This window comes from Drosophila mauritiana, chromosome 2R (genome assembly GCF_004382145.1).
Source record: "Drosophila mauritiana strain mau12 chromosome 2R, ASM438214v1, whole genome shotgun sequence".
Classification (NCBI taxonomy): domain Eukaryota; kingdom Metazoa; phylum Arthropoda; class Insecta; order Diptera; family Drosophilidae; genus Drosophila; species Drosophila mauritiana.
The window spans coordinates 14,323,606-14,343,466 of NC_046668.1; the positions used below are offsets into that span (position 1 = coordinate 14,323,606).

The 19,861-nt window shown below is 50.5% G+C and overlaps 4 protein-coding genes across 13 annotated transcripts in view; 3 read left to right on the plus strand and 1 right to left on the minus strand.

Moving 5' to 3' along the window:
• On the plus strand, positions 1-4,018 carry LOC117138182 (probable cytochrome P450 4aa1). Of its 2 annotated transcripts, XM_033300081.1 has the most exons (4): positions 1-185; positions 2,344-2,527; positions 2,595-2,978; positions 3,039-4,018. In XM_033300081.1, the coding sequence occupies exons 1-4, from the start codon at positions 168-170 to the stop codon at positions 3,983-3,985; spliced, it is 1,533 nt and encodes a 510-aa protein (XP_033155972.1). In that variant the 5' UTR covers positions 1-167; the 3' UTR covers positions 3,986-4,018. The 2 variants fall into 2 exon arrangements, with proteins under 2 accessions (XP_033155972.1, XP_033155971.1); XM_033300080.1 differs by lacking the exon at positions 1-185 and having other exon boundaries at positions 1,845-2,527.
• On the plus strand, positions 1,098-1,709 carry LOC117138184 (cytochrome c oxidase subunit 6A1, mitochondrial). Its single transcript, XM_033300083.1, has 2 exons — positions 1,098-1,551; positions 1,604-1,709. The coding sequence occupies exon 1, from the start codon at positions 1,213-1,215 to the stop codon at positions 1,495-1,497; it is 285 nt and encodes a 94-aa protein (XP_033155974.1). The 5' UTR covers positions 1,098-1,212; the 3' UTR covers positions 1,498-1,551; positions 1,604-1,709.
• LOC117138180 (myosin light chain kinase, smooth muscle-like) overlaps positions 4,013-19,861 on the minus strand; it is a 25,890-nt gene continuing 10,041 nt past the window's right edge. Inside the window, exons 2-21 of one of the 9 annotated variants that reach the window (XM_033300071.1) lie at positions 19,065-19,775; positions 18,261-19,004; positions 17,428-18,135; positions 17,192-17,364; positions 16,767-16,854; positions 15,010-16,333; positions 14,815-14,947; positions 13,644-13,812; positions 11,852-11,897; positions 10,922-11,793; positions 10,446-10,857; positions 9,839-10,208; positions 8,241-8,549; positions 7,311-7,585; positions 6,733-7,251; positions 6,331-6,672; positions 6,168-6,269; positions 5,935-6,112; positions 5,291-5,837; positions 4,013-4,752 (exon numbers count right to left, since the gene is read on the minus strand). In XM_033300071.1, the coding sequence (XP_033155962.1) occupies positions 4,379-4,752; positions 5,291-5,837; positions 5,935-6,112; positions 6,168-6,269; positions 6,331-6,672; positions 6,733-7,251; positions 7,311-7,585; positions 8,241-8,549; positions 9,839-10,208; positions 10,446-10,857; positions 10,922-11,793; positions 11,852-11,897; positions 13,644-13,812; positions 14,815-14,947; positions 15,010-16,333; positions 16,767-16,854; positions 17,192-17,364; positions 17,428-18,135; positions 18,261-19,004; positions 19,065-19,775 (8,396 nt within the window). In that variant the 3' untranslated portion in view covers positions 4,013-4,378. Of the gene's footprint in view, positions 4,753-5,131; positions 5,838-5,934; positions 6,113-6,167; positions 6,270-6,330; positions 6,673-6,732; positions 7,252-7,310; positions 7,586-8,240; positions 8,550-8,956; positions 9,024-9,385; positions 9,529-9,838; positions 10,209-10,445; positions 10,858-10,921; positions 11,794-11,851; positions 11,898-13,643; positions 13,813-14,814; positions 14,948-15,009; positions 16,334-16,426; positions 16,648-16,766; positions 16,855-16,988; positions 17,034-17,191; positions 17,365-17,427; positions 18,136-18,260; positions 19,005-19,064; positions 19,776-19,861 lie in introns of those variants that run through there. The other 8 variants (XM_033300070.1, XM_033300073.1, XM_033300072.1 and 5 more) reach the window with 8 other exon arrangements.
• On the plus strand, positions 12,050-13,655 carry LOC117138183. Its single transcript, XM_033300082.1, has 3 exons — positions 12,050-12,265; positions 12,334-12,527; positions 12,585-13,655. The coding sequence occupies exons 1-3, from the start codon at positions 12,129-12,131 to the stop codon at positions 13,619-13,621; spliced, it is 1,368 nt and encodes a 455-aa protein (XP_033155973.1). The 5' UTR covers positions 12,050-12,128; the 3' UTR covers positions 13,622-13,655.

The window sequence follows — 19,861 nt, forward strand, 5'->3', positions numbered from 1 at the left end:
GGATGTGACTCTGGCCAATAAGACCAAAATACGGATATACCCCAAATCGAAGTGGAGCTAACTAACCTGGTCTATGTGTTGCTTGTGGCAAGGACTCTTGTGTGAACTATTAAAGATAAAAACAAAATAAATTGACTATATCAAGGGAATACAAATAAGTGACTAAAATGTTTGTGGAAAAGGTGGTGAGTGAAAAAATATAGAAATATTTAAAAGCAAATTGTTACGAATAAAAAGGATTACTAACAGCTAAAGTTTAAAAACGAAAAGGAAAAACTTTTAAGTAAAATGTAATACGGTGGTTATTACGTTTCTGATTTTTTAAATAAATTTTATAGAGTTTATAAGTTGTATTTCCCAAAGGATCGCAAATATTTGAGAATTTTTGAACCTAAATTTCATTACCTATTCATTCATTCATTCATTCATATTCATTCATTACTAAAGTGAAATGATTTAGGTTTATAACTTATTATTTAATTATCATTTATCTATCATTGAATGAAGCATTTTAAGTAAATATATAAAATCTTCAGCTTCAAGATTAATTTTTAATTATATAAGCCCACAAATTTGAATAATTTTATGAAAACCACATTTTCAAGTTCAAGTTTTCAACTAGATTTGCTCACCAATTTTAGTAACTTTGCTTGCATTTGAATCATTTTTAAACGCAATCTCAATGGATCGTTGGATTTGGGCGGTCTTAGTGCCTCGACAAGCAGCCTCTCGTTTGGGAAGACCATTATGATAACTGATGGAATTAGTGGGAAATAATCATGATGTATATCTATTAGTGGCCAGGTGCCAATTGGCGAGCAAACACGGCGCGGGTTCTGCACACCTCGCAGCCTGGATGGATGGATACGCCGTGCCCAAAAAAGAGAAAAAAAAGAAGCAATAGAAACTAAGAAATATTCGATGAAGAGGAAAAAAAAGTAGAAGTAGCCGCTTGGAGCGGAGCGCAAGCCTTCTGGACGCTTCAGCGGTTTCTGGTCAAATATTGGGCTGATTAAACAACGAGACGCGGGTTGTTGGACCTTGTGGCGCTGGCTCGGATCCCCTTGAGAGTTCCTAATTGCGACAATAGTTTCGGGCAGCAGGCGTGGGTGTTACGGATCAGATTCAAATCGCCACAGTACGAGTATTCAAATTCAAGCTAGCTAGCCATCCAGCCGGGCATCAGAATAAGTCGAGTTATTGTGCGGATACATGCCAAACTTTGATATCCGACTCATGGGCAATATGCCCGCCAACACCGCTGGTCTGTGGAAGCGTGTCACTTTCCTGCTGGCCCTGCCGGCCATCGTCCTGTGCGCCGCGAACGCCTTCACCGGACACAAGCACGTGGAGCGGGAGCCGTTCGCCAAGTACGAGTACTTGAGGCGCCGGACCAAGCGATTCCCATGGGGAGATGGCAATCGCAGTTTGTTCCACAACGCCGAGGTGAATGCCCTGCCCGAGGGCTACGAGGATGAGGTGGCTGAGGAGGATTAGCAGCGCCCATTGCCTATTATTTTACTCTTTAACTTAGTTTACTAGGAAGCGATGGTAAGATCATTCCGGCTACTAGTTCCCACTAAATGGCGTGCACCCTCCATAGATTTTTGATGACCAACTGCGATCGTTGCCGATTCCTTCCTTGCCCGTAATAAATTAATCATTGAGATCTGAGTCAGTTAACCAGCCGGTGGTTTCACTTGGCCCTGAAGCCAGTCGCATTTGGCTAATGGTGTTGGGGCTCTCACTCTCGTCCAGAACCAAACAAAGGGGTTTTTTTGGGGGGGGTGTAAGTGGAGGAAGGGTGTGGGGCGACGACAGGTGTGGGAAGTGGGCAACAAAAGGCTGTCCCTGGATTTTTGGCCGGTGATCATCATTTGTCATGTTTTGTGCTCATCGTGTAACCTGTTGCACCACGAAACATCGACGCGAATGGCCCAAAAAAGAAAAAAAAGCAAAGCAACACGTACACATGGACGGTGTGGTGCTTTAATCGATCTTATGGATACACACACGTACTTATAGCATCGCCCATACGCCGTGTTGGCCCAAGCAATTCACACCGCAGTTAGATACATAACTTATACTTTCGTTGCGATTACGATAACGTGTGTTTGCCGAAAACTTGCGACACGCGGCAAGGGCAAGTGCTCGCATCCAAGTTCGAATGCCTAAGTGCTCCCAGATCCCTCAGTTAATTAGACTCCATGTGAGCGCAGTGCGTAGCCGATGAAGTGCGTTCAAGAGCTGCGCGTTCTCGATAGCAAACCAAATATTGACCTAGGCGGGCAATTATCCACGCGACTTGACCCAATGCATCTACGTTTGCTTTCGTCCCCACAGCTGGAGCGCACCACCAATTTGGAGCTGTGCTCCATTCTGATCCTCCTGGTGATCAGCCTGAGCATCTACACATTCTACGCCACCCTGAACACCTACTTGAGATCGGTGCTCCTCTCGCTGAGGCTCACGGGTCCGCCATCGCTGCCATTCCTGGGCAACTGCATGCTGGTCACGGATAAGGACTGTAAGATCCTTGAAGAAACCTTCTCGTAAAGGATATCTTTCAAGTTAAATATGAATCCCATTCACAGTGATGCGCAGATGTGCCGGCAAGGCCTTCGATCTATATGGATCTCTGGTGCGGATCTGGGTGCTGCTCTTTCCCTTCTTTGCTGTCCTGGAGCCGGAGGATCTGCAGGTGATACTCTCCTCGAAGAAGCACACCAACAAGGTCTTCTTCTACCGGCTGATGCACAATTTCCTGGGTGATGGGCTGATAACCAGCAGTGGCTCCAAGTGGAGCAACCATCGTCGGCTCATCCAGCCAGCGTTTCATCACAATCTGCTGGAGAAGTTCATCGACACCTTCGTGGATGCCTCGCAGTCGTTGTATGAGAATCTGGATGCCGAAGCCGTGGGCACGGAGATAAATATTGCCAAGTACGTGAACAACTGCGTACTGGACATACTAAATGGTGAGTCTCTAGGGGATTAGCAAGCTATAATTCCTCACTTAATCCCTGAACGACTTGCAGAGGCCGTTTTGGGTGTGCCGATCAAGAAAAGGGGTCAGGATGTGGCCATGATGGAGGACTCGCCGTTCCGCCAGGGCAAGATCATGATGCCCGCGCGGTTCACGCAGCCCTGGCTGCTGCTGGACGGGATCTACCACTGGACCAAGATGGCCAACGATGAGCTTAACCAGAAGAAGCGCCTCAACGACTTCACACGCAAAATGATCCAGCGACGTCGCCAAATCCAGAACAATAATAATGGCAATAGCGAGCGGAAGTGTCTGCTGGACCACATGATCGAGATCTCCGAGAGCAATCCGGACTTCACCGAGGAGGATATCGTCAACGAGGCCTGTACCTTTATGCTGGCTGGCCAGGATTCGGTGGGTGCCGCCGTGGCCTTCACTCTCTTCCTGCTGACCCAGAATCCCGAGTGCCAGGATCGCTGTGTCCTGGAGCTGGCGACCATATTCGAGGACAGTAATAGAGCTCCCACGATGACGGATCTGCACGAGATGCGTTACATGGAGATGTGCATCAAGGAGGCACTGCGTCTGTATCCCAGTGTCCCGCTTATTGCTCGTAAATTGGGCGAGGAGGTTCGCCTGGCGAAGCACACATTGCCCGCCGGCAGCAACGTTTTCATCTGCCCCTATGCCACCCATCGTCTTGCCCACATCTATCCCGATCCGGAGAAGTTCCAGCCGGAGCGATTTTCGCCCGAGAACTCCGAGAACCGTCATCCCTACGCCTTCTTACCCTTCAGCGCTGGACCCAGATACTGCATTGGCAATCGGTTCGCCATCATGGAGATCAAGACCATAGTGTCGCGCCTGCTGCGTAGCTACCAGCTGCTTCCCGTAACCGGAAAGACCACCGTTGCGGCCACCTTCCGGATCACGCTGAGAGCCTCCGGCGGACTGTGGGTGCGCCTCAAGGAGCGCGATCATCCGCTAATCGAGCATTGATTACCATTGAACTAAGATTACTGATCCTGCGTTTCGTTACATTAACTTTAATTAGTATGGTAAATATGTATATAAATCGATACAATAATTTAAACACTTAGCTTCCTCTAGCCTAAGTACAGTTCCCTCTGACCGGAGGGAGTGCATCCGCTTGAATGCAGACATACATATATATCCTACTGTGAGTGGGTGTGTGTGCGGGTCTGTGGATTATGGATCCGCGATCCAGGATGCTGGGTGGGCGGGATGCTGATCCGCAGTCGCATTCATATTCGAGTGTTTCGTAGAGTTTCTCCGGGGTATATATATATTTTTTACCTAAACAATGCTATATCTGCTATATCTGCTTTATCTGTAATAAAGTTATGCTCGTCGGCATTTAACCGACTTAAACTAGGACGTGATATGCTGCGTTTCGCTATTGAATCGCTTGATGAGACGTCGCGCGCGTGATTCGCGATTCGTCTCCGCCGTGTTCCCATTACCATTGCCATTGCCATTGATGTTGCCATTTCCATTGCCATTGCTGTTGCCATTGCCAGTGCCGGTGCCGGTGCCCCTCCCATTGCCCAAGTGCCGCTGAGCACTGGCCACCGTGTGCTGTTGGGCAAGACGCTCGGCCGCCTCGCGGACACGTTGGCTCATCAGCCGCGTCGGCGTGGCGGATCGCTGGGGCAGCGGGGAGCTGGGCATGGAACGCACCTGGGGTGGCTTGCCTTTGCCGGATCCACTGGGTGTGCCTCTACCGCTCCTTCCCGACTCCTCTGCTGCAAAGTGGAAAACAATGAGGGGCGGTTAGTCATACGTTTGTTTTCAAGAACAAGCCCTAAACGGATCTTAAAGTCATATTTATGAACATATATGGAGAGTTAGGTTTTATTTTGCAGGACCTTGGTTATCCTATCATGCAAATATATCCTTAGATTAATTGTTTAAATAGGTGTTATTTCAGATAGCTGAGCTTTAGTTAAGTTAAATTTATAGAGATCGTTTGATTAGAAAGCTAAAATCAGTTGGTTTTAGTTGAACGTTCTATGAATGTCGCTAAGTTTAAGTAACTTTCAGATTATTTTGTTGTTTCTAACTATAGTTTAAAGAATCCTAGCAAGACTTCAAGATCCGTTTGGGATCACAAGCAAAGATTACTTCTACTGATGCGTCCCACACTCGCCACCTTGGCTATTTTGAAGGGCCCAAAGGCAAGCGGAGGTTTGTTAGCAGCGGATGCGGATGCAGATGCAGAAGCAGGAGCAGGGGACACCTGGAACCTGTCCTTCAGCTGGGACACCTTCAGCTTGGACTCACACAAGAGCGGCTTGATCTGGGGCTTGGACTTGGGCTTCTCCCGCGCAGCGCTGTCCTCCAGTGACTTCTTGCGCATCTTGATGGTGTTGGTAAAGTCGGAGCGCATGATGGCCTCGCCCTTGGTGGGCAGCTCCAGGCTAACGGGTTGCTCCGTATCGTGCACCACCGTGGGCAAGGTGCTCGCCTTCGCTATAGCCTCCAGTTTGGACTTGGCCAGCGAGAGTAGCAGCGTCTCCTGGGCTCCACTGCAGTTGGAACACTCACTGTAGCCAGAATCACTGCGTTCACTGCACTGGGATTTATCTCGCAGCTTGAGAACGGTGCGCTTCTCCACTGGCGGCATCTCGCCGCTGAAGTCGTCCTCTTCTTCGTGGAGCGATGTCATCTGGGTGCTGGTTCCACCCCCAATGGCACTGGCGGTCAGCATGCCCAGACCCGATATCGATGGCCTTGGACTGCTCAGTACTCCCATGGCAATGGCTGAGTTCCTTCGCGACACCGACAGATTGGCCATGCGACCCAGAGCACGGATGGCGTTTCCGGTTTTCTGGATTAGCAGAAGCAGGAGCAGCAGGAGGAGCAGCAGAAGCAGCAGGAGCAGGGTTAAGATCTTTGGGAGCAGCGAGCTTGAAGCATTTACTAACCTGCCACTTGCGCCGAATGATGAACTTCTTCAGCTTATCCGTGCAGATCTTGTTGTTGCTGAGACTATCGTCTGGTCGTTGGCTCAGCCACTTGGACTCCAGGCATTGCTGGGCGGTCAGGCGGTCCTCCTTCCGGTGGACCAGTAGCTGCGAGATGAAATCCTTGGCCTCTTGCGAACTACGGGAAGGGTAATTAGGATTAAAGAATCTTGGCTAAAGATATAACAACTTACACGCAGTCGAAGGCCTCGTCATCGTAGTCGTAATCCGCTCTAGTTATATTCGAGAAGGTTTCCACATCGGTATCGCCCATGAAAGGCGACAGACCCGAGAGTCTACAAAAATAAAGTTACAGCTAATCCCATAGAGATAATATGCTCCAAATGCTCCACTTACAGCACGTAGCAAATGACGCCCACACTCCACATGTCGGACTGGAAACCTATGGGCTCGTAGCTAATGATCTCTGGTGGTATAAACTCGGGGGTTCCAAAGAGAACCCGGACGGGTGCTTTCGTATCCAGTCGTTGGGCCAGACCAAAGTCAATGATCTTGATCTGGTGGCTAGTGCGCGTATGGCACATTATGTTCTCCGGCTTCAGATCGAGATGCACCACACTCTGGCCGTGCATGTAGGCCACGCCATCGCAAACCTGTCGCAGGAACAGGATGCAGTCCATTTCGGTCAAGGTGAAGTCGTCAGCCACCACACGTTCGAATAGTTCTCCGCCAGTGATGCTAGGGAATTCGAAAACTGGTCAGTGGTGATCCTCTAAAGATATGTGTAGTTATACTCACTACTCCATCACCATGACAATCTCCCTGGGACTTTCGAAGGAGGCAGCCAGCTGGAGGAGCTTGGGATGCTGCAGTGCGCGCATGATGGAGATCTCCTCGAGCACCTTTTGCCGATCCTGCGACTTGATGCACTTGATCACCTTGGCGGCCAGCAGCTGCTCCGGCTGACCGCGCTCCTGCACCTTGTAAACGATGCCAAATCGTCCCTTGCCCAGCTCCTCGATGATCTCGAAGCGGGATTTGAAATCTCCACCAGACTGCACGCTAACTGTCGCCTGTCCAAAACGATCGCTGGCATCAGAGGATGTGCTCCTCTGTGGCGTATTGGTTATCTGTACCAGTTCGCTGGTCTGGCCGGGTGCACTGCGTCCGTGGATATTCTCGGCACGCACTCTGAATCGGTACTGCCTCTGCGGCTGGAGGTTCTTGACGGTGTACGCTAAGCTGTCCACCACTCGGGTCACCTGCTGCCAGTTGTCCTCATCGCAGTTCTCATCGCCAATGGTCTGCATCTCAATGCTGAAGGATTGCGGCTTGTCTTAGCAATTCGTGTGGAAGTGTAAACAGTTGATACTCACATGAAACCTGTGATCATACAGCCACCGTCGTAGGGTGGACCACACCAGGCCACTGCCACGCGATCTGGACCCAGTGATACACTGGGCTGGCCACTTGGTGGCTCCGGAGGACCTTCCACTGCCACCGAGGCAGCGGCTGCCTCCACGCCATAGTCGTTCATCACCTCAACCGTGTACTTGCCGCTGTCGTCCGCCGAGATGTCCGTGATGTAGAGCGTCGACTGTTGGCTCGTCGTCCGGATCGTCACATTGGAGCTCTCCACAATGGGATGACACTGTGAAGCGAAGAAAGAGATTTGTGTGAGAAGTGCATAGATTACACTGGAAAAAAGGTATATAAGCCTAAGTTTCCACAATACTTGCCACACTTTTAAAGTTTTTGGAAATGTACAAATGGTATATGTATCTTATTGTTTACCTAGCCTGAAGTGTGAAAACAAGATAAATTCGGATGTCTCTTTAAGATTTCAGTTATGAATGACGTATAGCTCGATTTGGTGCTGATTTGTTTCGCGTGCATCCACGTAGTCAACCTTCGTTGGTGCGACTCGCCCAGCATTTGCGGTTTGCAACCATTACGTAGACTGGCTAGGCAATCGAAGCAACCCAACTGGCCCAGCAAACCCAAGCGAACAACACCGCAAACTGATCGTGACACAGTCACCGTGGAGCAGAAGGCGCAGTACAGAGAGACCTGGGCTAAATGCCCAAAGGCGACACAGTGGGGGCTATCGAGATAGGGTGCCGAGTGGGCTTATGGCAGATAAAGAATGTGGTATATGGAATATGGATCCGTAATCCTCTGGGCTGCCTGCTGGCTGCTTCATCCAAATTAGGTCAAGATTGCACAACACCAGCAGACCAGTTATACCACCGCCTCATCGAGATGTGTGGCTATTTATATATACAGGGTATTATGTTTGTACTCACCGCCTTGTACCAGATGACTTTGGTGCCCGGGAATGGCTCGTAGCGAACGCTCAGCCGAACATGTCCACCGATCAGGGCGGTGCAGTCCTCGGGGCGTGTCAAAATGCAGCTTCTGGCCGCCAGCGAGGAACTGGAGCTGTTGCCCCGGATGGCGGGCAGTACCAGGAGGCTGGTGTAGGTTCGTGTGGTCGGGATTCGACGGGACTCCGCCTGGGGATGCTTCACCTGCAGACAGATCTCGCCGCTTCTCGATGCGGTCACGTCGCGCATGCGCAGAAGCCGAATGCCGTTCTCGGGATAAGACTCCAACTGGAAAAAAAAGAGGAAGGAAATATGTGAAAAATTAGTGCACTGAGACAAAAGCTTGGCACTTATTTTTGTAATTACGTTTCAATTAAAGAATTATTGTTCTTTAAGTGAGCCAAATTTTTGTGCATTCTCGAAAGTTTTATTAATTGAAATTTTATTGGAACATAAACATTGTTGATTGAAATCTTCTGATAAATTTTTAGTTCTCTATAGAGTTGATATTAAAAACCATTTGAAAGGCTAAATTATTTCTATTTGTTGCTTATTAAGCAATATACAATAAAATAGCTATGCTTTGGATTATATGGTATTATATATATATATCTAAATATATTCCATGAAACTACTTTAAGCTGTTGACCTATTAACCAACAAAACTTTCAACTTTTTCACGAACTACTGGTTACTTTTCTCGCGGTGTACGCCTCGCTCGCATGGGTAAACAATTATATACTGTGTGCACAAGTGTCTGGAGAGGGGGAGCGATCCGAATCCGAATCCGGGCGAACCGAGTCCGGAGCAAGGTGCTGCTGCTGGTGACGCGACGCGGATCGGACTGAGGTTGCCATAGAACTGAGCGACCCTCTCCGTGGCACGCACCAATTAAGCGAGAAGCGGGAACGGATGGGAGCTACAAACTACGCCACGAGCGGAATTCCATGAGCGGACGAAGCGGGGTGATCGTGACAATGACACTTTCACGCCCGCTCTCATTTTCATTGGAGCACAAACGACGCGGCGTTCCTTATCGAATGGGAATGGGAATAGCTATGGGGGCTTAAACCGAACGCCAGCGATATTGATACTTGCAATCCATTTGGCTCGCCATCGCCTACCTGTGACATCTTGTCACGCCCTTGTGCCGATCGATTGGGATTCTGATTCGGTTTGAGCCGGGCTCTGCGATTGCCCTACCATCTGGATGGGGTGGGGTGATACCGATGGCACCGCGATGTGCACCGCTCGAGCGCCGATGAACGAATGAATCCCGGGCAGCAACTTCGTTGGCATGCAGCTCGCATCTTTTGGCAGTTCCTCCTATGTGCGGCTTATGCAAATGAGCATGCTCTCTCCCAGATTCGGGTCGAAATGTACATAGATATATACAATATATATGTGTATATGCACAATTATTATTATTGTTTTCGCCGCCAAAAGTGCGAACAAGCAGCCTGCGGCAAGGCAAGCGTTGAAAATGAAGAGCACTGTTTTTGCTTTCGGCTTCGGTTTTTTTTTGGGCCAAAAAAGACACCGTTCCGAAGTTTATTACGTTTATTACGCATACGCACCGTCATGTTAAGTGAGTCATCCGCCTGGGCTAAAAGCTGGCCATTGAGATACCAGTCGGCTTCCGCATCGCAGGGGAAAACACGGGCGTAGAAGAGAGCTTCATCGCCGGATGCGCAGACCACCGGAAGTGGCGTCTTCAGCAGCTGGACACACTCCTCGTCCTGGCCACGAAGATCCCGCTCCAGGACGCACAGCTCACCGCTGCTGCTGCAATCGCATCCGCTGTTGATGGCGCTGCAGATCGAATGGTAGTCGGAGTCGGAGTCGTTGATGTCGCTGGTAAACACCTGACAGCTGTAGGTGCCGGAGTCAATGTCGAAGGCGTCGTTGATGCGCAGGCAGAGGCGTCCATTGCCGTGATCAATGTAACTGCAGTGAGCAATGAAAGTGCCATAAGTATGTGCATAGTTCGCATTTTGGTGGAAACAAAGGGAACCCATGCGCTTTTGTTATTCAATCCAAGCTAATCGGTTATAAAACACTTAGCAAATTAACAATGTTTTTATAACTAATTATGAACTCAAGTTATTACAACTTAATATGCTTCAATGAACTAAAGATTGAGCCCATTTAAAAGTAGTGAAGATGCATCCATCAGATACTCACTTGAACTCATCGCTGTCCGGCAGAATCTCGCCATTTCGCAACCAAACGTAGCTGTAGGGCTCATCGCAATCGATGGAGCAGCACAGATCGATCACCTCGCCCTCCAGCGATTTAGTAATCTCGGGCAGTGGTTCCGTGATGACGGCACAACGTCTGGGAATCTCCGTATTCGAGTCGTGGAAGGTGACTGTGGTGGAAGTGATGAGCGGATCGTGTTCGCCGCTTATGATGCAGGTGTACTGGCCCTCATCCTCGCGCGTCACATTGTCCACTATGAGCAGGGCCATCGAGTCCTGCAGCAGGATGTGAACTCGTTCCGAGGCCTCCAGCTCCACGTCGTTGTGATAGAATCTCACCGAGGGCACCGAGGAACCCCGATAGCCACTTGCCAGAGCCATGCGTCCGCCAATTGCTGTGGGTGCCAAGGTATCAAATGAATTAGTTAAGCTGTAAATTGGGCAAGGAGCAGCACCCACCTGTGGATGGACCCATGATGCGCCTGTACAAGTGGGCATTGCGGCGGGAGGAGGAGGCACGCACGCTGCGCACCGAAGGCGACTTGGAGTAGCGGGAGCTGCGGATGACGTCCAAGCGAGCGGTGGCCTCAATACGCCCGAAATCGTTCTCCAGCGTAACGCGATACAGGCCGGCATCGTCGAAGGTCACCTCATCGATCTCTATGATGCGTAGGTCATCGATCTCCTTGACGGCAATGCGCGGCGTGGGTGTCACAATCAGGCCATCCTTGTCCCATGTCGCCCACGGTGTGGGATGTCCGGAGATGGCGCACTGGAAGCGCACACTGTCGCCCTCCTCGACGACGCGATTGTAGGGAATGGCGAGAAACTTGGGCGCCGTGATGGCATTCCGGGCATCACTACGCCTGCGTTCCGCCACGCCGGACAGATCGATGCTGCTGGTGCGGTACGAGAGGCGCAGGGGAGAGAAACTTCTGGCGGGCGTGGATCTCGGCGTGGAACGGGGCGTGGAGTGGGCGGAGAGCAGGCCACTGGGACGCGCTAGCTGGCGACTGAGCATATTTTCCTTCTCCTCGGGCACGTCCACAATAATGCAGGCGGAGGAGAGACTGCGGCCCACCGAGTTCTTGGCCACGCACGTGTACTCGCCCTCATCCTCCGGATACACGCGCGGTATGCTCAGCGTGGCCTTTGTCCCATCGAAGGACATCACGTAGTCTCGATCGCTGGGCACAACATGCCCATCCTTTTCCCAGATGATGAATGGCTCCGGATCGGCCTCAACGTGGCATTCCAGCGATATCGCATCCCCATCGCAACAGCGTAGGTTTCGCAAGTTGCGAACGAATCGGGGAAGGGTCTCGATGTTGCTGATTAATTGTTAAGCTGGTTAATGACAACATATCTTGATAATAAGCTTGCACTTACCCATGTCTCGTGTGCACTTTATCCATGCGGCTTTTGTTGAGTATATCTGTTGAAAACAAGATAATATACTTGAGCAATTTGACTGAGGAAATAAATATTGCATTTCGAAATTGGCGCCCATTAAACTGCTTGCCAAGCAGTGGTGGTACGTGTCTTGGCTAATTTAGTCAAGAATCTAAGAATCTATCGATAATCGATACCAGCTGTGGCCTAATGTTTATTTTTAGCACACCATAGAATTTTCATCATTTTGTACTCAAATTTGGGTTAAAATAAAATGAGGGGCATGATCATTGTGCCCATGGACCTGGAACCCGGCTTCCGCAAAGCAGACATACACAATATACCTGCTCTGAACAGCGGAATGGTGTACAATTTTTGCCTATCCGGCGCCTCTGAGAAATCAAAACAAATGTGAGTGCCATCCCTTTCGCACATATATCTACGTTGTATTCTATTAAAAATTGAATTTCTGGCAACAGACAAACGGATAGAAATGATCTCCTGACGGATTACGTCCAGGTGCGCAGACATGGCGACGTGTGCGAACTCAAGGCACTCGTGTTTTCTGCCACCGACTTCGCCAACACGGTAACGCACGCCAATGTGGCGCTCAAGGTCGTTGAAAGTGCGCAGATGATCATGGACGGACAATGCAGCCTGTGCACCGCAGCATGTGAGAATGACTCCATTTGCCACAATTGTCTAGTTGCTAATCTGTAGTATATTACAGGTACTTGTGCCCACATCGTGGCCTTCACCTTCTGGCTGCTAAACAAGAGCACAGATCGAAATCCCTCGGCTGTGGTGGAGTTTTGGGGCCACGAGTTGGAAAATCTGGTGCAACCGGAGCCCACAACTGCTACTCGAATATGTGATATAATTCCCAAGGATGAGGTGCGAATGGAGAGCGAACTAAACTCGACGGAACTTAGCGCCAGCGAGGGAGAGGCTTTCCTAGTGACCATTCTGAATGAACTGGCCGACTGTGGCAGGGACTCGGCGCTCTACCGGCAATGCGTGGAGACCACCGATGAGTTCGAGCCCATGTTCGTACACCATGTGCTGCTCCGAGCAAACGAGTACAATGTCGTCGATCCGCCCAGCTATGTGCAACACATGGAGGCACAGGCACATACGGGAATTATAGAAACTCTGTACGAGGCAACGCGAAACAAATACAAATCCCGATTGTGGGTGGAGGTGCAGTATATGCGCATCCGTTGCTCCATGATGCACATGATCATAAGCCGCAAAACTTCCGAGGATGACGATCAAATCTTCAATATGATGTTTTGCAAGGGACGTGACAAGAATAACGAGGATCGGGTGCAGCAGAAGGAACACAAGCGCTTCATATTGAAACAGACTGAGAAGCTGGAGAACAAGAACTACTTAGAATGCGGTCTGATCCTGCACGAGAGCTTCCCCTTCCTGTGCGCCGCCCCTGATGGCATCACGGACGATCACATTGTCGAAATCAAATCGCCCAAGACTGACGAGGACTTTGAGAAGTACCTCGAGGCACGCGAATCTATTGCACCCAAGTACATGGCCCAAATACAAATCCAGATGTTTGCGGCGAATGTAAAAAAGGCGCTCTACTGCGTGCTGAGTCCCACGTTCGAGAGCAACGGAGCTCTACACTACGTTTGGGTACAAGCGGATCCGGAATTCGTGAGCAGTTTGCTGAGCATGGCCGAAGACTTCTGGCGGGACGTGGTCTTTCCCCGCCTATTGAATATCTACCCCCAGTGCCCAGGTCAATAAATACATGCATTGCGCTGCTTACCTTTAGCGAATATTTGTAGCGATATTACAGCCTTTTCCTCGCCATGGCAATTGCTGGCTATCACGGAATAGGTGCCGGTGAAATCCAACTTGGCGCTGGGTATCTCCAGCCTGTACTCGGGTCCGTCTCCAATTCGCCGGAAGTGTGGCGCGTCCTTGTAGTACTCCGGCTGCGGGCGAAAGAAAACGTTCGGCGATCAGTGGGTCGAATTGCTCAAGGTCACGTCGCGATGTGCTTGGACTATAAGGACTTGTTGTGCGACTGTCGCAGATCATGAATCACGACTGTCTTTATACAAATGTCGATGCCGTTGACGCTGACTCGACCGACGTTGTTATTATTGTGTTAAGCTTATGGCCATATAAGCACAAAATTCAGTTTCGAGACTGTCGAATAGGAAAACTGGTAATGGGTATACGTTGCCCACCCTGACCTCCTACTCCTCCTGCCTGCTGCCTGCCTGCCTGCCTGCTCGCTCGCTTCCTTGGTCGACTTCGTGCGCGACAGTGGCTAATAATATTTTGTTGTATTTTTTTCCTTTTTGGCTCGCGTAATTGTTTGTTGTGCGAACAAGCCTGTTATTTGATATGGGTTGAACTTGAATTAGCGTTTGACAGCGAATCGGATTTGTAAGATCTGTCTGAGTGCCAGTGGTCTTGTATAACGCCGTTGCACCGTTTCAGTATGACGCACTTGTCCGTAATCCGAGCCAGCTGCCCCAGCACCCTATTCACTCTATTCTTTACGTGCTTTTGTGGCCACTTTGCTGGCGGATCGGTTTCTGTCCGCCTGGTTACCTCTGAGAGGGTTGCGATGCTCCGCTTGTTTGGACACTTTGTTCGCGCTCGCGGATCAATCAAAAACGAATTCTATCCGCGCGAGCAACTGTAGCAACTCGAAAAAAAAGCGTTCTACTAAAGTGTCTGGCCCACTGGGAGTTACCTATTTATAGTTGACGCGAGCGGAAGTTAAATTCGAACTTCCTGATGCCGGTAGGGCCCACGTTGCTGGTTCACCCAAACTTGAGGCGCTGATAAAGCAACGGGTTTGCAATCGACAGAAGGTAGTGGATGGAACGACCCACATTTGCTGACGCCGCGAATGCAACTGACTAACATCGAGCTGCGCATGTGCAACAAGCCAGTCTCGCCATACGTCACCAAATACTCACATTTAGAAAATCGCGCAGCCAAACGACTTCGGGCTTGGGATCGCCGACCACCTCGCAGAATATGATGACGTTGTCACCCTCGTAGGCCTCGCTGGATCGGGGCTTGACCACAAACAGGGGCTCCTTGGAATAACTAGGGGGAAAATTAATCATCAAATGAAGCTTCCCAACTGCAATACCGAATGCAATACTCACGGCAGATCATCAGTCTTAATGCTGGGAATTTCCAGGGATCGTTGTGGAGCCACTGCCTTGTTCTCCTCCTCCTCAATGGCCACGCGGCAAATGGTCTCCACTTTACCCACGACATTGGATGCAACGCACACATAGATGCCTGCATCGCGCACCGTGGCCTCGGCAATGATGAGCTCCACATAACCATTGGAGTCCAAGGTAGCGGTCAGACGACGGCTGGGTCGCAGGCGCATTCCGTTGCGATGCCAGGTGACACCTACGGATGGATAGGCCTCGACCTTTGTGGACAGGCGGATCTCGGATCCCTCGCGGAATATATAGAAGGGATCCAGGGGCACATAGAAATCGGGTGAGATGTACGCTCGAATGCCCTTGTCCACCACCAGGGTGCAGTGGCAGGATACGGAGCCCAGTTCGTTCCTCGCCAGGCAGGTGTACGTGCCGCTGTCGTCCAGCGTGGTTGCTGCAATTTCCAGCGTGAAGAACTGTCCCTCGGCGCTGATCAGATGCTTTCTATCAGTGTGGATGAGCTCATCGTCCTTGTACCACAAGATCTCTGGGACGGGATAGCCCACGATCTGGCAGGTAAGTCGTACCGGGTAGGTCACCTGGACGCGTCGATCCCTTAGGCGCATGGTGAAGATAGGCAGCGAGTCACCGACATCGGCTTCGTTGCGACCATGGGCGATCTCCTTTAGACGTGAATCTGCCTCATAGATTCTCGAATCAGAGACGACTTGGAGGCGGGCAAATGTGGAAACCCTGCCCTTCGAGTTGGTCGCCTCGCAGGTGTAACGACCCGAGTCCAGTTCGCTGACGGTGGCAATGGTGAGGGCGCAGGTCGAACCGATCTGCCGGATCTTGACGCGTTCCGAACTGCTGCTCAGCTGAATGCCATCCTTGAACCAGGTGACCTGGGGCCTTGGCGCTCCACGCATGTTGCACTGCAGCGTGAAGGAGGAGCCCAACAGTGCCTTGGCCTGTCCCGGCAGGATCTTGACGAACTCCGGCAGGCACTCGACGCCGCCCACTTGGAGAGGACTGCTGGTCTGGACGGTGGGTCCCCAGCCATATCGGTTCTTGGGCGTCACTCGGAAGTGGTACTCAACGTTGGGCTTCAGGTTGAAGGCGTCGAAGGAGTTAATGGGCGTTAGACCCAACTCTCGCCAGTAGGCTCCGCCCTCGTGACCCACCACCCAGGCCTCAACCTTGTAGGCCATCACCGGAGCAGAGTTGGCACTAACCGGCTTGCCCCACGACAACGAGATGTGGGTGGGTCCGGAATCCACGACCAGTGGCTCGGTGGAAATGCAACCCGGTGGATCTGAGGGATGGATGAGAGAAAACTGATAAATGAACGAGGATCAAATGGGAGTGGATAGTTAGGTGACCTCAAGTAAAACTCTTTACGCCCCGGAGAAATATTTTTTATTTTCTTGTTTCCACTACGTAAATGTATAAGCTGGATTGCTGTGCTTTATATAATACATTATTTATAATAAAAGTAATTAAGTCAATCGTTCAGAAATACTAACAAAAGATAAATACAGGAATAGTTCATGGGTATCTGTTGGGTATCTACGATCTCGCAGGAAATTTCTTTTGTAGCTTGAGGTTTGTTGGGGCGTTTGAACCGATCTGCAAATGAGGATTGGGCTTAGTCTTGAGTGACACATACGGACACAACGACGGACAACACGGAACGCAACGGACATGGAAGGACTCTACACATGATACGGGGTATCTTATAACCTTACCTCTGAAGTACGAGGTGTCGCTATAGCTGTCCAGGGGCAGACCCCAGCGTGGTTGCGTTGGCGTTGCGGATCGAGCGCGCGGATTTACCTATAAGTTTTGTAGTCAGAACGATATATTGTATTGGTTGGAGTGAACACATGGGGTCAGGAAAGAAGACTAAGGATGGCTAAGTATGATATAATTGTAGAGGGAGGCGTTCGAAATTTGCAAAATAAATTGTATTGTATTAATAAGCTTTATTCTTCTTTCTTTTTGGGTATTTTAATCTGGAAAAAGAGAAGCAGAGAAGAGAGAACGAATTGCAGTGGTTAGTGAGCGAAAGCGATAGAGGGACAGCCACAAGCAACAGATCAACTGGTATATATAGCACATAGCATATAGTGTATGGATCGCCTAAGGACACAGATATAGACACGCAGCCTACCGTCACAGTGACGAATATCCTGTCGGTGCCAAAGTTGTTGCGGGCTACCACGAAGTAGGTGCCAGAATCGGAGATCTGGGCTTGCTGCACTGAGAATCTTGTGTAGTCATCGGACACCTCTTTGCTGACCCGATCCGACTGGGTAATGTCCTTCGTGCCCTTCATGAAGGTCACTGCAAAACAAGGATCGTACATCAGAGGTTACCTCCACACCATCGTTGGTATATGCGGCTTACGTTTTGGTTTCGGATCGCCGGCAATGCGGAAGGACAGCGAGAAGGGATCACCGACGGCGATCTTCATTTCGGTGTCCGGTCGCGAGAGGAACAGCGGAGGACGCTCATCCTTCTCGGCTCCGACGGCCACATCGACGTTGACATTGGATTCGATGCGACCAAAGGCATTGGAGGCGCGGCAGGTATAGGTGCCCTCCACCTCGGGACCGGCATTCATGATGGTCAGCGTGTAGACACCGCGATCGGCCAGGGCCTTGACGTTGGGTCCATCCACCACCCTGCGATCGCGAAGCCACTTGACCTCGATGGGTGTGCTGGTCTCCATGAATTCGGCGGAAATGGCCACGGTGCCACCGTTGCAGACCGTCTGGTTGCCCAATGGCAGCAGGAAGTGCGGCTTGTTGGGATCGCGATGGAAGAATCCGTGCGTCTTCTCCAGCGAGTAGTGCTGGCGTCCCTTGAAGTCCACCTGATGGGAGATCTTGTTCTCCGCACCCTCGTTGCGGGCCACACACCAATAGATGCCCGAATCCTTCTCTGTGGGATTCACAATGACCAGCTTGGCATAGCCATCGGCCTGATCGCTCAGCTTGAACTTCTCGCTGGCCTCGATGGGCTCCGTGCCCTTGATCCATTGGATTTCGGGACGCGGCTGGCCACGTACGCGGCAATCCAGAACCAACTCATTCTCGTTGAGAGAATATGTGTCTGCAAAGGGTAAGGATTAGTAAGTAGGTGTCTTTAAATTTCAATTGGGGCCAACAGAAGCGGTTAAAACATTAAGGATGTGCAAGCGAAGATGGAATCCGTAGCTCCTTCTAGACGGGTAATACCTCGGATTGGCTGCGTAAAAGTACTTGGCAATGGGGCTTCCTTGAAGTGTTTGTATACCCGCAGCTGGGCATGGGTTAAACTCTCTCCAAAATCGTTGGTGGCACAGCAGGTATAGTTGCCACTATCATCGGCCACCGCAGCGAAGATCTCCAACGAGGCTTCTCCATTCAGGTAGAGTGTCTGATAGCGATTGTCGCTCCTGGGCAGAGGTTTGTGGTTCTTCAACCACTCAATGTGGGTATTCTCGTCTCCGGATACGGCGCAGAGCAGCCGGAGATTGGCTCCCTCCGAAACAGTGCGATCGTGCAATAGAGTGTGGAAGAGTGGCTTTCCCTTGCCCACGCTGCGCAGGACACGATCTCCGGCGCGATGAAGTTCTCCGTTGCCGTTAACCTGGCTTCCGGAACTCAAATGCGACTGGCTACGTGACCAAGGCGTGCTCTCATGATCGCCGATGCTTGGAATCTCCTCCTTACTGACGTTAATCAGGCGCTTAAGATCGGCCGCCTTGATGGTGATGCTGGTGGAGTCAATCCGATCCTCGTGCTCTGCATAGCAGGCGAAGATGCCACAATCGGAGGATATGGGATTGCGTATTACCAACTTTCTTACACCACCTGGTTCTTCTATTGTTCTGTACCGGTTGTTGCATATGGAGTGGTCATCACGCATCCAGCTGACACTCGGGCGTCCAATCACCTGGCAACTAAGAACGATCTCATTACGCTGGTCATCGTAGGATTCTAAAAGGAACCAAATAAAAAGGTTAGAGGATGTACGGTTAAGGATGCTTTAGTAATTACCTATAATACCACTGGAGAAGCTTTCCGGCAACTTTCCCGTGGACTGATCCAGCACACTTAGCTGGCCAGCACTTTCCACCGTCTGCCGGCTGTTCTTCACCACGCATCGGTAGTGGCCACTGTCCTCCACCCGGGCATCGTAGATTTCCAGGCTGATGGCTCCGTTTATGTTGTAGATCTTGTGGCGGGCATCCTTCGTCACCCGCTCATCGTTCCTCAGCCAGTGAACATCCTCGATGATGCCAGTCACATAGCAGATGAGCTGAGCCTTATTACCACTTCCGATGGTCATGGTCTTTAAGCTGGTCTCCAGATTCAGTCGCAACTTCGCCTCACGAGCCTTCGCCTTGGCGGCTGCAGTGTCGTTCGCCGCGGCACTGGAGGATTCATCCCGTTTGATCTCCTGGATGACCTTGTCAATCGGTTTCTTATCGGCAATTCTCTCTCTAACATAATCAGAGGACTGAACAAATTTGCTGATCTTCATTTGGCCATTTTCACTCTCCGCATAGCAAGTATACAAGCCGGAATCACTGCTGCCAAAGTTGTTAATGGTCAGGAGTTTCACTCCGTCGCTTTGCTCCTCATACTGGTACTTGGTGCCCTCAATGGGCAGTAGGGTGTTATCCCTCTGCCAGTAAATATGTGGCTTGGGACTGCCAGATACCTTGCACTCCAATGTGAGCTGGTTACCCTGGGAATGATATGCATCTGGAACATGGACAGAGATAGAGAGACACAACCCAAGACACATAAGACAAAGCACTATAAGAGGTTTAGGAAGTTGGCTTACAAGG